General features: G+C 36.9%; 1 protein-coding gene and 1 long non-coding RNA gene across 2 annotated transcripts; both read right to left on the bottom strand.

Moving 5' to 3' along the window:
- Nucleotides 1–987: 987 nt before the first annotated feature.
- Nucleotides 988–2,002, bottom strand: LOC123698157. The gene is made up of 2 exons (XR_006752368.1): nucleotides 1,968–2,002; nucleotides 988–1,636 (listed from the first exon to the last, which is right to left on the bottom strand). It is a non-coding gene; the product is annotated as an uncharacterized LOC123698157 (long non-coding RNA).
- Nucleotides 2,003–7,732: 5,730 nt separating this feature from the next.
- LOC123698173 (breakpoint cluster region protein-like) lies at nucleotides 7,733–11,536 on the bottom strand. The gene is made up of 2 exons (XM_045644769.1): nucleotides 11,350–11,536; nucleotides 7,733–9,543 (listed from the first exon to the last, which is right to left on the bottom strand). Exons 1-2 carry the CDS (start codon nucleotides 11,483–11,485, stop codon nucleotides 8,891–8,893), a joined length of 789 nt encoding a protein of 262 aa, XP_045500725.1. The 5' UTR covers nucleotides 11,486–11,536; the 3' UTR covers nucleotides 7,733–8,890.
- Between the last annotated feature and the right edge of the window lie 4,188 nt (nucleotides 11,537–15,724).

Genomic DNA, 15,724 nt, shown 5'->3' with positions numbered 1-15,724 from the left:
TTTGGGAAGTTGAGTAAATGTGGGAAGTTTTTAGTAGGCTACACAAAAGTACCTCTTGCTTAATTCTATAAAAGATTCATAATGAACGACGTTAAAAGTTATTACGACTCTCGGCTATTCATTAATACACCCGATCAAATTATACAACAACTTCTAACATTACACATAAAATTATTATCTCGGAAGTTTAATCAAGAAAGGAGATATTTCATCCCACCCTCAGATTAATTGAATAGATACCTGCCGGCCGCTGAATTTTATTAATAACCATCGAAACTTCCGCATTATGGGCCTTTTATGACAGTTTTTAAAAAGCTTTTAGCTTTACAACGTTTTCCAAACTTACGCAATAAATTCGCACTCGCTGCGAGCACTAGGAGGCGAGGGGGGGTGTGGGGTGCGCAGCGGGCCGCGGGAGGGGGGCGGCAGTAAAACTGACATGATGCGATCTCAAGCGGGCGGAATGCAGGAGTCAGCTTTTTATCGTAAATTGGCATCATCTTTACGAGCCGGCGGATTGTGGAATTTGAATGGGGCGCGTAATTTCGGAAGGGGCTCTCTCTGTATAGATGAGCGGCTTAATTGCCACTTTACGGCTTAATGAGGGTCGCGGCTCGACGTGTGGCGATGTGTCGCGGAATATTAAGTAGGATCCCGCGCAGAGCACGCCATAGCCACGATTATTTTATTGCCTCAAATTTTACGCAATATTGACTATTGTCAAAACACCTTGTCTGAGCACACGTCAGTGATTAACAATGGTATGGAAATATTGAATGCAGCCACAATGCGAGCGATTTGTAGCCTCGTAACGCCCAGGCTATTTTTACCAAACATTGGCTTGCAGCCCAAGTACCTTTTAAAAGGTTCACATGGTGCGGACCCAGAGGTGATGAAATCTAAAAAAAGTGCCTTATTATTTCCGTATGAGCGTGGGATTTTTTCTGCATGTAAATGTATGTCAATGGAAGGTTTTGAGACACTAAATAACCCCAAATTCGTTATTCTTTATTTAGGCATATGGGCTTTAATGTATTGCAAAACCCGATTTCGCAAAATTCGTATTTTTGATATTATTGATTAGCGGTAGACAATATAGGGTTTATTTTATATTACAAAAAACAATGAACATAAATGTTTGGATTAATACATGTCTTCCAAAATTTTAATGACTAAAAACATATCTCACACTTACAATCTGAGAAAAAAATATCAATTTTTGAACAATATGATCATTATTTTCTGTACTTATTATTTTTAAAGGCTAGTTTATCACGTGTTTTAGGATTTCTATCAGAAGAAATCCACTTACAACAGATGACAGAAGCAAAAATTAACAAGTTTCTAAATTGGACCCAAAAACACTATATAATAGCAACCCATATACCTTTTAAAATCAGAATGATAGTAGGTAAATTGATATATTTCTATAGAACTTTTAAATACTTAATTTTGCAAATAAGAGTTGGTTTTTAATAAAAAAACTATTATTTTCAGATTCTTCAGAACTGGAAGAGCTTTCTTGGTTTTGGTTTATGTTGTAATCCTCATCTCCAAATAGTTCATACTTTTCTATATCTGACTGATTTAAGCTTCATCTATTTGCTCCAAATTTGCTCATCTCTCATTGGGTTACCTGAAAAGGATAGGTACTAAAAGATTCTGTAACAGACTAAATACTTTACTTTATATTATGAAGGAGAAAACGGTCTAAATCATAAGTTGCAAAGGCAAATCAAATTGATTAGTGGTTTATTCCCTTATACCTTTTAAAATCCAATAATATGTTAATACTCTTATACCTTCTAAAAGGTATCCAGATTTTACGAGGTTATTTTACACGTATATTCTTTATTTTCGCGTAAATCAAAATGTAATTATAATATTTACTTATTTGTCAACAAGCAGAGTAAGATACTCTCAGTTAAAAACCTAAGATTGCATCAATAATCATGGATTGAACTTACCACGTCCTCTAGTCAGTAGAGATGGCCAGACTTTTCGCCGGAAATTACATATATTTTATTTTTCTATTGGCACTATTGCTTAACCATAGACAAAAACATACTTTCCAGTAGCCGGATAAAAAACAGTAATTAGATTTGGCGTGTTACGGCGTTTTCAAATCAGATACTGTCAGATACCTTTAAAAAGGTACCGTGGGCGTTTATGTCATAAAGTTGGATAACAGCTTGGGCCGGTACCACTATCGAGCTGCATGCCTTTTAATAGGTATCTGGGCGTTACGAGGGTAGAGCAAAGCGCACATTGTTGTTATTACTGCTATTAACTATAGACGCGGCACCTTTTGCTCACATCTCTTTAGCAGGCAACTCCCCAAGTTCGTTACATTTGGATTAACACATCTGCTCGTTCCGCATCCACTTAGCAAATTCAATAATTCACCAAATATTTGCGACTCTATTCAAATTACAAAACGAATTAATAAGTCATTTCCTCTTACAAAATGTTTAAGGTACTGTAAATATAATTATTGTAACAGCATTTCACAGTAATTATACAAGTACCAGCTGTAAGGTATGGTCAGGGTTGCCAACTACCTATTTTTGTATAGGAAACAGCAAGTAAAGTACATACATATATTACCTATATTTAAAGTGGTTAGCCCATATCAGAATCTTATGTTTTCACGTTAAGATAATAATTCGTCTCTTAAATTGTTAAAGTAATTGTAATATCTTGAACACCTACATAAGATGCAGATTAGTGATTACAGGTTGATTACGATTTAACTCAAGAACTATAGACCGATTTATTAAATAGTTTAACCATTAACTTAATACTTTACTCAAACTTTACTAGTAATAGTGTAAAGTGTCAACCGGGCAAGTAAACGCGAAAAGCATTGAACATACATATTTATAATTAAAGCAAAACACACGGGAATTGCTCGACACAGACTTACTTTGATTCAACTTATATACACTCACGTAAGTATAACTTATATAATAACTTATATACATTTTTACCTGTGGTCTCGTGCTTATACCTACATAGTAGTATTCTAGGAATTTCAATGCACACTATATAATGACTATTTCATGTATTTTAAGGCAGCCCTACCTGCACCTTCCTGCCGCCGCCGCTGCCGCAGTTGCGGCCAGCTCGCGCTCAGCCGTATCCTCCACCAGGGCTCCACGCATAGCTGCTGCCGTAATCCGCTTTCAGACTGTCACGTGACACGCTGCAAGCTTTGACATTTGATACTTGCGGTTATACGGGTGTCGAGACAGTTAACAAAAACTTCTAGAATAAACCGCTTATTTACGTTAGAAAACAGTAATCTAGGTATAACTTTTAGGGATATAAATTTGTACTGAGGCTCTTACCCAAAATATTTCGAGTAAAATGCAATTCGAAAAGAAACGGTAAAAAATTCCAGAGTTTTTTAAAACACGAACCGAATGTTTCGTATTTCACTTAGTTTTCACTCGTAGGTAGTTATGTAAATAGTTTTAAACCATGTAGAGCTTTCAACTATTTTTTATGACCTTGAATAGAATAATAATTAGAGTATTGTTAAAAAAACCTCTTTAACATAAAGGATTAATATCTGTCTCAACATAATTGTGAAGCTATTTCTTTCGAAACGTATAATATCTATATTCTTCCCATTTAGCGAATGCTCCATGATTTGTGCTTATAAATACAGAAAACCTTATAAAAAAACAAAATGTCACGACACCCTTGACAAATGATCTCCATTGAATGGTTCCCTTTAACATTGTTAACTCATCCAAAACTCAAATTCGAGAAAACTCTACAATTGAACTGTTCCATTGCCAACTTTGTTCTAATTGTAATAGGGTCAATGTATAGAAAAGCAGCAATGTAAACTGTATGAGAGGCTGTATCGCATCTGGATGGAGGTTGTTCGCGATACCCTGACAGGTGGAGCCAGCTCTGAGTAATTGATGGACTGCCTTATGAAAGAGTTGTTCCGGAGTGTGCTGACGTCACGCGTGACAAACGATACAACACACGGCCCCAGTTATTACTTTAATAACCTTCCTTAACAAATGTGGAACTTTGGGAGCCTGTGAGGATATTAAGAAAACGTCTGTTACACGTTAGTCAATCATCCAGTCACGAACGAAACGATGATAACCATAACAGACATAATAAGATAATTATATCCATATTAAGATAAGTACATATTTTAACAATAATTTTTCACAGGTTGATATTATAGACAATATTTTGTATATAATTTGTTATTTTTAATTTATTTAAGCCAGCAGCCTCGTTTGTAGAGTCCCAGCTCCCGATTAAAATAAAACTAGGACTTATATTATGCTAATACAGACTATAATATTATTTCATCGAATTATACAATATGTATGCATATTCAGTTATGCAGGCTTTTAAAGATTTAATTTGAAAAATAGGATTTACAAAAAGTTCGAAACAAATTTATTTCCGGAATTTAAAAGTCATGTCTAGGTTTAAATATAAACCAACTCAACAATTTACTGTACCGATATTATCAGCTATCTCTGTAATTAGTTTTTATCGCGCATTGACCCCGCTCTGAACTTACACTAAAAATTGCATGAGAACTAAAAATATCAGCTATTTGGTCTTGCAACTAAACGGTGCACTCTGGTTTTAACATTCCGATTCCATACATTTAACTTTATAAAATGAATAACACAAGCATTTCTGAAAGCAGCATGAATTTATTACAGCATATTGCACTGAATCAAACACCCTTTTAAAATTGTGTAAAACGTAAAAATTGTGAGCATTCCGGAAGCAGCGAGCGGAGCCAGGAACACGAGCTAGATTTATTGCGCCATTAGTGTTGCATTTGTGACTTTTTGTGTCCCTGTCCAAATAAGTAAATGTGAAAATATATTCAGCACAATATACCTCTACCGAGGTATATTCGGCGATTTAGAAACTTAAGTTTTACATTAAGAACTTGTAAAGGATATGTTCCATTTGTTAACATTTTTTATTGTATTACATTGTCTCTATTAAAATGTGTCAAATATGTATTCCTCATAATTAAAAATTATTTAGGCAACAAAAAAATTTCATTGGGAATTTGGGATGCACGAACGACGAATAATCATTCCTAAAAATTATATTTTATTTATTTCATAAGAATTATTAATTTCTTAAAATAAACTTAACTGTTTATTATTTTTATACTCGTTATCATAAAAATTTTATACCGGAATTACTCTTACATAAATAGGTACAATACGATCCCGTGGGCCGTGGGCGACGGCCGACGGGGGCCGGCCGCCGGCTCGAGTTTACAAAATATTCTCATCTCAATATTTAACAAAGACGGTATTTGGTTAATAACCATCAACAAAAACCGTTTTGAGGGTACACAAAGCGGAATACTTGACTCGAACTTATTACACTAACACACATTTCTATTTGCGTCCTTGGGTGTGTGCTTCTGAAAAAACCTTACAAGAGCCGTGGCGGCACGTTTCCGCGAAACACGCACACAGACCCAAAAACATATGTTTCCTTCGACAGAAAACAGCTGTTCCATTCCGAGAAGTAACGGCTCTGGGCTATTTCCGAAGCAATAAGGGCTAGATTAGTGCGCCGGGAGACATCTGCGATCAGCTGATCCGCCGTAAACAGGATGCCATCGTGCCACGTCACGCCGCTCCAAGATTTATCCGTCCGTACCTGAACCCTCGCTTTCGAACCGAGCAGGTACCCGGTTATAAATAAATCGCTAGTGATTATGGCCGTAAAATGGCTCCCTAGCAACGGGTGGTCAGAACGAACGCATAATCGTTATCAGCATTATAATTATCATTTATTGCTTTTAAATGAAAGTCTTTCGTTCCCGTGTTCAGTTCAACGACAGCTGATTATTATCAGCTTTATCACGAACAGCTGATTTGACATTCAGCTGATAATGGTACCTACATAAATACTTTGGCAAAAGAATTGAATGTAATGAAATGCCATTTCATCAATATTCAAATTTGCCGCGATTCGTGCGTTCACGTTATCTGTGGCACGGATTGACGTAGCGGTAAGAAAAAATGGCGAGAAAGGATTAAAGTATTGTGTGCTGGTGTGCAACGCAATTTATAATAAAACTGAAAGATAGAAGGGATATAATTGGGGATTTATTATATGTGGACTTTAAATGTCGTTTCTTTTAATTTACAGGTGAGATTACATATGTTAAGTTGTTGTAGTAACAAACTATTTGTATGTTAAACTATTGTGAAAACTATTAAAATAAAACTTTTAATTTACAGAGAAACAAATTGGTTTCCTTGAAAATCCTCAATAATATATCTTATATATAATCTTATATATATCTTATAAATAAATCCATACTAATATTATAAATGCGAAAGTAACTCTGTCTGTCTGTCTGTTACTCAATCACGCCTAAACTACTGAACCAATTTTCATGAAATTTGGTATGGAGATATTTTGATACCCGAGAAAGGACATAGGCTACTTTTTATCCCGGGAATGACGCAATTCAGGAAATCCCACGGGAACAGGAACTATGCGGGTTTTTCTTTGACTGCGCGGGCGAAGCCGCGGGCGGAAAACCTAGTGTGCTATAAACCAATATTTTTACAACGGACATTTTTTTTAATAAATATTAAATACATATTTTAGTAACAATAAAATTTATTCATGTAAATGGGTTTACGTCACCTCAATAAATAAAGGAAAACCCACTAGTTTTATTACAGAATAATAGACGTAGTATATATCTGTCAACTGTGATAATAGCAAAGCACTTTAGATTCTCTTCATAAAATTTTATCCATTGGAAGAAAATGTAAAACTAAACCCGAATTAGATATCACTAAAATGTTTATAAAATATGATAGAACTGTTTAATTTATGCTTAGAATTATCGAAACTTGATGTTATGTGTGTATCGCATACTTTATAAATTTTGTAACTTATGACAGTAATTTTATATGTTCACTAAAAAATGAGTGTTATTAATTATTATTTTCAGCATTTGGCACATGTGAGCCACCAAAATATATACGCATAGCTCTACAAAATAATGGGATTGTAACGAAGTATAGACGTTTATAGATAAGAGGGTTGTAATTAGAGATGCACCGAATATTCGGTTCCTATCCGGTATCCGGCTTATCCGGCCCTTTTTTACTATCCGGCCGGATACCGGATGGTAATGTACTATCAGGCCGGATACCGGATAGTAAAATTGGTAGATTTTATAAATAGAATCGAAATAAAGACAGTTGTAATTGAAGCTTTTTATTATTTTTAACGAATTTTTTTTTCACTGACACGATAAAAGTGTCTCTACCAAGAACTGTGACCGCGCGAACGTTCACTACGAAACAAGTCAAAACCTGCACTGCACAGGCGGCGTGCCGGTGCGCGACACGCACCTACGAAACTCAAAATGCCGTCGGCCGAATATTCGGCGGCCGGATACCGAACATTCGGCTGGTAGTCAGGCCGAACATCCGGTATCCGGTATCCGGCCAAACAACTATTCGTTGCATCTCTAGTTGTAATGCTCAGTGGAGACCCGTGTCATCGGGACATGGGGCTTGGGGCAGATGCAGTTCAATTTTGGAACACTATTAATTTATTTTATTGTCTGTACATGTAGGAAATGGATACTCTCTGCCCTACCATAAAAGTTAAATTGAACTGCACACATCATTTTAAAATACAAATATGTAAAAATGGTAAAGGCATGAAATAAAACAACTCATATCAATTAATGTTTTTTATTTATTTTGCCTCCAGGAGATCTCGTTACAATCGTTTAGTATAAACATCACAATTCACATAACCCCTATTAACTTATTCTCAGTCAAATTGTCTTACAATTATTTCACTCATAGCTTTGATTCGATCAACAAACAAACAGACGAGCACACTCACGAGGTGACGAGGACCTTCTGGTAGGTCTCTCATCTCTGCATATCGCTTATAATAAAACTTGGAATTTTTGTCGGAATATCCCGCCAAGACTACGATTATCTCGACTTATTTACTACTTACCCTTGTAAAAAAATGTAGTTTTAAGATATTTGGCGGTGATTCAAACACTTAAATAGTGGTACATTATAATTACCCTGGTGAGTCTTATAGCAATTAATCCTAACACGTTATGATTGATACGATGTAAATATGGACAAACTCTGTTCTCTTTTACCTAATTATACGATAATTTTGATATTGGATTCACACTAAGTATTCAATTTACGACTAACAATATAGTTTTCACTTTTCATATAGGGTACCTAAGCGCTAATCAGAGAGTAGCTAGAGGTATTTCAGTTTGACAGTGTAATTGCAACCGTTAAAAATACCACGACAAGCGTGTAAACAAACTAAATTAGGTACTATATACATAAATTATAAAGTAGTAATACGAGCGATCGATTGCTTTAGTCAATATTACAATAATTACAATGGAAATTATAAACAATGACTAACGATTACCGCCTACTTACGAACACTTACATTACTCAAAACATTTACATATTAACAACTACATAGTCTGCTTTCAAAATTGGACGTGTCTTATTAATACGTAACTAAACTCGCTGCAAGCTTCGAGAAACCGGATCTCCGAGCTGATATGCGATCCCTTTTGTATTGTAATACTGTCGTTACATTCGTCTGAACAACTTGCACATCTTTGGTAGCTTGACTCCAACACTCCATAAACATCTGAGCGTCTACTGTCTCTGAGCAAATGAAATATATCAAGGAAAGTATGAATTAAATTAAGCATTAAGAAATTATAATCGAACTGCACGTCGGGTGCTTACATAATAAACTGAAGTACACCAGCACAAAAACAACAATACAAAATTGTTTATTCTTATTCTATTTTCACGCCTAACGATATATTCATTTATTATAACAGCACGAACGGTTTCATCTCCTCTTCCTCCTCGTCGCCCCCCTCCCCCTCGCCCCCCTCGCCCCCCTCGCCCGCCTCGCCCTCGCTGCTGGACGAGCTGCCCGCGCCGCGCGCCCACAGCATCGCGTAGTTCTGCTGCTCCGCGATCAGCCCCTCCTCCGCCTCGATCACGGCGTTGAACAGCGCCTTCTTGATCTTGATCTGCGTCGGGTACGGGAAGCGCTTGGTGGACTGGCACATGCTGTTGAAGAAGATGTCGAGCGGGTCGGGCAGGCCGGGCGCGTCGCGCTTGCGCTCGTAGGGCGCGGGCGGGTCGGCGGGCCGCTTGCTGCGCGCGCACGGGTAGGCCGGCTGGCGGGCGGCCGGCGACGGCGCGCGCTTGCGCTTGGGCTCGGAGCCGGGCTCGGACTCGGACTCGTCGCTGGAGTGCGACACGCCGTTGGCGGCGGGCGCGGGCGGCTGCGGGTCGGCGGCCTTCTTGCGCGCGTTCATGTGCGGCTGCAGGAACTGCATCGGCCCCATGTACTTCCACGCGTAGTTCTTCTTGGTGGCGTTGTGCGGGTCCTTGGCCAGCATGTCGTTCTGCCGCTTCAGCGCGTCGCGGTAGCTGTCGCGCAGCTTCTTCCACTTCAGCTTCACTTCTTTCACTGCAAATGTTACGTATCGTTTACTACTTGCCCCTGAAGTAACGATTTATAGTTTTTTTATAAAAAAAGTGTGTACTTATGTACACGCGTTAGAAGTTATACTCCTTTGGCGTATGGAAAAAATACTAGAATATACAACTTGAACATAGTTATCAATTTTCATTCCACCTAGAACTAACTTCATGCTGTTTAATTTAGGTGTCGGTGTGCGCGCGCATCGTAAAAATTCACTCTCATCATTTTTCTCCATTGCGCCAAAAGAAGTATAACTTCAATAATGCATATCAGTTGAATATATTTAATAGATTTACAACAACAAACTGTACAAACTGTATCTATTGACATACATATTTGAATACCTACCTACTTAAAATAAATAACGTTATCTTTTACTAGCTGTGCCGCGCGGTTTCACCCGCATTGCTCCGCTCCTGTTGGTCTTAGCGTGGTTATAATATTATATAAGCCTACCTTCCTCGATAAATGGGCTATCTAACACCGAAAGAACCAGTAGTTCCTGAGATAAGCGCATTCAAACAAACAAACAAACAAACTCTTCAGCTTTATAATATTAAGTATCTAGATGTTAGTCCATCTATCACCAAGTTTGTGGGGTCGCCCCCCTTGTCCCACGGCTGCCATCTTGAAAATAGCGGTTGAAATGGTTTTTACGATATATCTCTTAAACTATTTATCTGATAAAAAAAATTGTTCACATTATTTGTTGCAAATTAAATCCTCTACAACTTTGGTTCAGTAACTTTTTCTTGTAGAACTATAATTAAAAAAGTTATAAGCGAAAATGTTCAGAAATTAGAGGTACATATTTATATTTTTCAATAAAACTTTTTTTTTTATCATTTTACGAAGAAATGATATCAGACCATTTTTGTGGATTGTTTTTCGAGCAACAACTTTTAAGTTTTACATACAACATTTTTTTATTAAGTCAATAGCTAAGGTTTTACAGCGCTCTGAAATGAGTACTTGACCTTGAATAAAACTTTTTCCATGAATTGCAATGACCACACCCAGCTTTACTGATTTTCAGATTGTTGGGAATTTTTGTTGTGCTTCTCTTATAATTTGGTTTAATTTGACTGGATTATTAGGGAAACAGATGTACGGAGGAAATGTACTTTTATTTATGAGAACGAAAAAATTAGGTACATTGACATGGTTTAGAGTTTAGACCAGTTTAGACCAATCAGCACGCTAGCTGCGGTCGTTGCATGTTCAATGACAGTTAATACATAATTTGAATTTTGTCGGTTTGCTTTGGACAGGTTTTAAACCATCGCAAACTATGCGTTACAAAATATTAAAATAATAGTGTAAATTGTTTGTTTTGGCAAAACTCGATTTCTATATTAGGTACGTAATTATTATTGTTCATTAATATTATTAATTATGCATTCAAGTAATATCTACATATTATTTTTAAATAAAGGAAGTTATTTCTATTTCTGCACAGTAAATTACCAGTAAATGGTATAATCTATGTCCGGTGAATAGTATGAAAAAAAAAAATTATTACGTCATAACGCATACAGTTAAATCCAAAATTCGAGGCAATCATAAAGACATAAAACCTGTGATAAAACTATGCAACATGATATTGTTCGGCGTTCGCATTTCCGTTACCGGTATAGATTATGGAATAATAAGTTACGTATTGAGTGTGGTCGCCGCGCGCGGGCGACGGCGGGCGCGGTGAGGGACGCGGGGCGGGCGGGGTGTGCGGTGCGGGGCGCGGGGCGGGGCGGGCGCCCGGCCGCGCGGCCCAGCCGGCGACGCGACGCTTACCTGACGACAAGTCGGTCTCCTTCATCACCTCCGTCCACGCGGCGTCCTTCAGCTCCTGGTCGCGGTACTCGATGGCCGTGGTGTTCCACAGGCACGGGTACTTGCGCACGGTCTCGATGAAGTGCTCCATCTCCATGGCTAGCGGTGCGGTGGCGTCGCTGGCGGCCGGTGAGCGGTGAGCGCGGGCTCCGGGCGCGGACTGCGCGGCGTTGCCGGGCCGCGCGGGCCCGAGCGGCGCCCCGACCCGCACGGCCCGCGCCGCCGACCGCCGCCGCCGCGCCCGCCGCGCAACCACGCCGCGCTCCTCTACTAGATACTAAATCATTACATTATATTATTATTAGTTATTACACAACATAAATTGCGTTTAATTACATTTACCAGCTCAGCTTTTGAATAAAAACAAAACAAAACGAATAAAAAAAAGTATTGATTTGTATTCATTTTTATTGATATATTATATCCAATTACTTACATCATTTGCACCCCTTGATCCACACCTATATTATGTGTAGGTATACAATATAATATACATAGCAGGACCACTACTACATACATCTTATCAATTGAAAAGTATTTATTACACAGAACATCGGTAATCGGTAGACGGTAGGTATACCTACTCGATGGATAATAATAATATTATAAAAGCATCATAATATTTTCCCTTGAACCCCAGCAATTCATCTTTATCCTTGACCTGTCAATAAAATATATAATATGGAATACCTCGACATAGTTAATCCATTATCATCAATTATGATTAATGGCGATAGGTAGTAAAGACATAACATTCGTATCACGCAGGCCGTAGCTAACAACTACAAGTTACGTATAACAAATTAGTTAACGTTGTTTGTCTGCAAGCCAGCTTCCACACATAGATTCATTCCAGCAAAATACTAACAAAATAAATTTAGCATCTTTCATCACGACTGTAGGTATTACCTACTTTAATTGATAGGTAGTGTTCGACTGTAATTTATACTTAGTTGAGCAAGTTTTCAGAAAGGACTGTTATCAGTAAGGACTCGACAAACTTTATCCATCATCGCACGCAAATCGCACGGGTTGTTCAGATATTTATTATGCGAGGTAAGTTAAGTTTTAATTAAAAAAAATAATAAACACAATATCAGCAATCAGGTATACAATTAACTCATATACTTACAGTATATGAGTACAATTAACTCATATATTTAGGCTAAAAATATGTACATACGAGTGGGTCACTATCTGAGCTTATTTCACTCCATATCAATAATTACCATGGGAGTGGGACAGCGCAAGTTGATTCAAAATCTGTTCAGGTTTCTGTTCATAATAGTTATCTAGAAGTTAGAACAGTAGAGAAGATATCAGTTTAAAATGATAATACTGTTATCAGTTGGTCTACGTTAACACTGAAGGTCTAAAGCCCGATCTGAAATAATATACCTAGCATGTTTTGAAAAAAAAGTTTGGAATTCTTACAAAGTAACGTAAAATCGAAAGTTACACATTAGCACAGGAGTCGGGAAATATCACTCCCACCGGCCAGAACCCAAGTTAAAAATATCGTAAAAATCCATATACAAACCATTTAACTTATAATGCTCCTAACTATATTGTCTTTTAATAAATAATAATTATATTACCAACAAGTACAGTAATATAAAAGAAGGTAAGAGGAAATGACTCAGCTTGTGCTACTTACGTGTGACCACACTGTTACCACCGGCCACCATGCCGGTCTGCCGCGGCCGGCACAAGTTACAACTTACAATTATTAAATGCAATATTATCTACATATTTAAAATTATATTTCTGTCTAAGCTGTCTATAAAAATGATATTAGATCACTAGATACATACAGGAGATACTAAACCGAAGTTAACTTGTCATAGAAATAATCTACGTTACCTGATAAAGATACCTATAGAATTATAGATGGTCTCTATTATCAAAATAATTAATAAATTCGTCGAATTTTTGTGTCAAAAGGTAACAAATAAACAGAAACACCTTTTCTCTAATCTAATTGAATCTATTAACACATAGATTACGGTAACATCAATTTTGTCATCTAATCATAATGATACGTATACACTATACACAATGCTCTCTGCATTGGTATAAGTAGATCGCATTACAGAGATTATCCCTGTCTCCAATTACATAACAATATCATTGTACTTTACATAATAGTCCTGGAAGTTACTTTTAATTTGAACATAGGTATTATTGTTATAGAAAACTGTTGATAATATTAGGGATCATTATGAAAAAACTATCCTCCTTTCGCCAGAATTACATCATAATCGAATTTAATCTATCTGTGCTCTACATTTCAACATATTGTGTTTCAACAGCTTATATACCATTTCGCGATAGCTAAAATTTAATTAATTCTTTAATTTCTAAATAACAATTTTTCAATAACATGCTTAAAAATCTTTCAAACAACTAAAATCTTCAGGTTTATAGGTAATATAAGTATAAAATGAAATAGGTAGGTTTATTTTAGTTACATAATACATATTTTCCTGTTCCCTAATATTACAATACGATGTAATGTAAAATGATATAATCCGTGAATGGATATAATAGAAATCTAAATAACAAGGTGGATATAATTTTATTTACTTACGAATAGTGTGAGAATAAAATGCAAATTATAAAACGCCTGTCAGAGCTTTCATAGCAAAGCTCCCGTAGCTAAATTCCCACACGAACAAATGCTCTGAAGGGATGATCATAATATCTAATATTATTATTCTTTCCACTTTTATTATAGAAAATTATTTCACTTTACCTTCTATTATTAGTTAAACTATTCATATTTCATGACGTATTAAATCTAATATGAAACAGAATGCTGAACATCTATAACTATTCATAATAATAATAATATTAACTATGTACATTGTACAAGCTTATATTTTATTGGACTTCCCTCAAGCCGAACTCGTTATTTTGTAGATATGAATATTTTGTTGGGTTGAGACCTTTGAAAACCTTTGACCACATCCAAGATCCTTTTCAATTTTAATTGTCAATAATTATAAAGAAATATTTTAAATTCTTTTGAAAGACAAGCAAATTATGAAGAGAATATTTAACTAAATATTATAATATTTGGACAGTTAAAGCCGCATTTCATAAGGACGGATAATGTTTACAATAAAAACCCTGAATTTTAATAATTAGCAAAATTATGATAAACCATGCGTACTCTCTTTTCCTTGCGTACACTCTTTTCCTTGGCCTTACTCAAATTGCTAGATGTTCTTACAGCACAGTGTAGAGCTTACGAGCCGGCGTATTGCGGCGGAGTGCTCCGTACAGGCGCTCGGGATTAGCTTCGTTAACATTCCCGGCACATTCGGCGCAATCTCGGGACACTAGTGTCGCCCTCCGGCCTCGACCTCCTCTCTCATTCATTATTCAGGGTTCGCCTGTTGGGCTACACGTTTCTTGTTCTCGCCAAAACAAACAAAAAACATGAATAAATTAGAAATAACAACTCATACATGAATCAAACTCAACAGATATAATTAAACTACAGTCAAGCATATCGTACAGTAACAGAATTTCTGGTTCACAAAAAGAAATGCACGTTTATTTGCAAGGCAAAAGCGTCGCAATGAAAATAAAAATGGCTTCCACAATGCGAGAGCGGCACTGAAAATATAATTTAAGCGTTGCAGCTCAAAGTGAGGCCGCGGGCAAAAATATAGCAAATAGAGATCCGCTCTCCACTCGGGAAGTTTCATTTCCGACGCAGGACTTGTGTACGAAATATGGGAATCTTTTATGGAGCCAGTTTCGTGCAGTTGCAGCGTGTAGCCATTGACTTTTACCGAACATTGTGATAAAATATTATGTACTAGGTACCTAGTCATATAGCCTCTAAAAGTTGTTATTTTTAAGATTAAGAAATATACCACCAAATCTTAGACTAAGCATAGCTCACGAGTATTATAAATTTATAACGCCTCTAAAATAACGATGTGGGATAATGATTCGATCGTAAACAGTTGAGCATATCCGCGTGTTTGCGCAGCAAAGTGATGACTGAATATTATATTTGCTCAAGGATCGTTTGAGGGCTCGACGGATCCCTCGCAATTATCCACCAGTACAAACACACAGACACGACAAACATCACCCGTAGCAAGGGGCCAAAGCACTAAAGTAGATGATATAGTGCACTGGGGTAATCGCAATTCGCAAACTTGAGATATTTTCCAATCGCGATTTCACTCAAGTGGATTTAAAGGGCTGAAGCCTTTCACGTTGGGCGAGTCGTTACCACAAATATATTACCTATGCGTTAGTGGGAAAAGCAAATATAGTTATGCGTTTGTGAAATATAAATTCGTTTGTTTTAGTA

Source organism: Colias croceus, chromosome 15, assembly GCF_905220415.1.
Source record: "Colias croceus chromosome 15, ilColCroc2.1".
NCBI lineage: Eukaryota > Metazoa > Arthropoda > Insecta > Lepidoptera > Pieridae > Colias > Colias croceus.
This window is presented reverse-complemented; position numbering and strand designations above follow the sequence as displayed.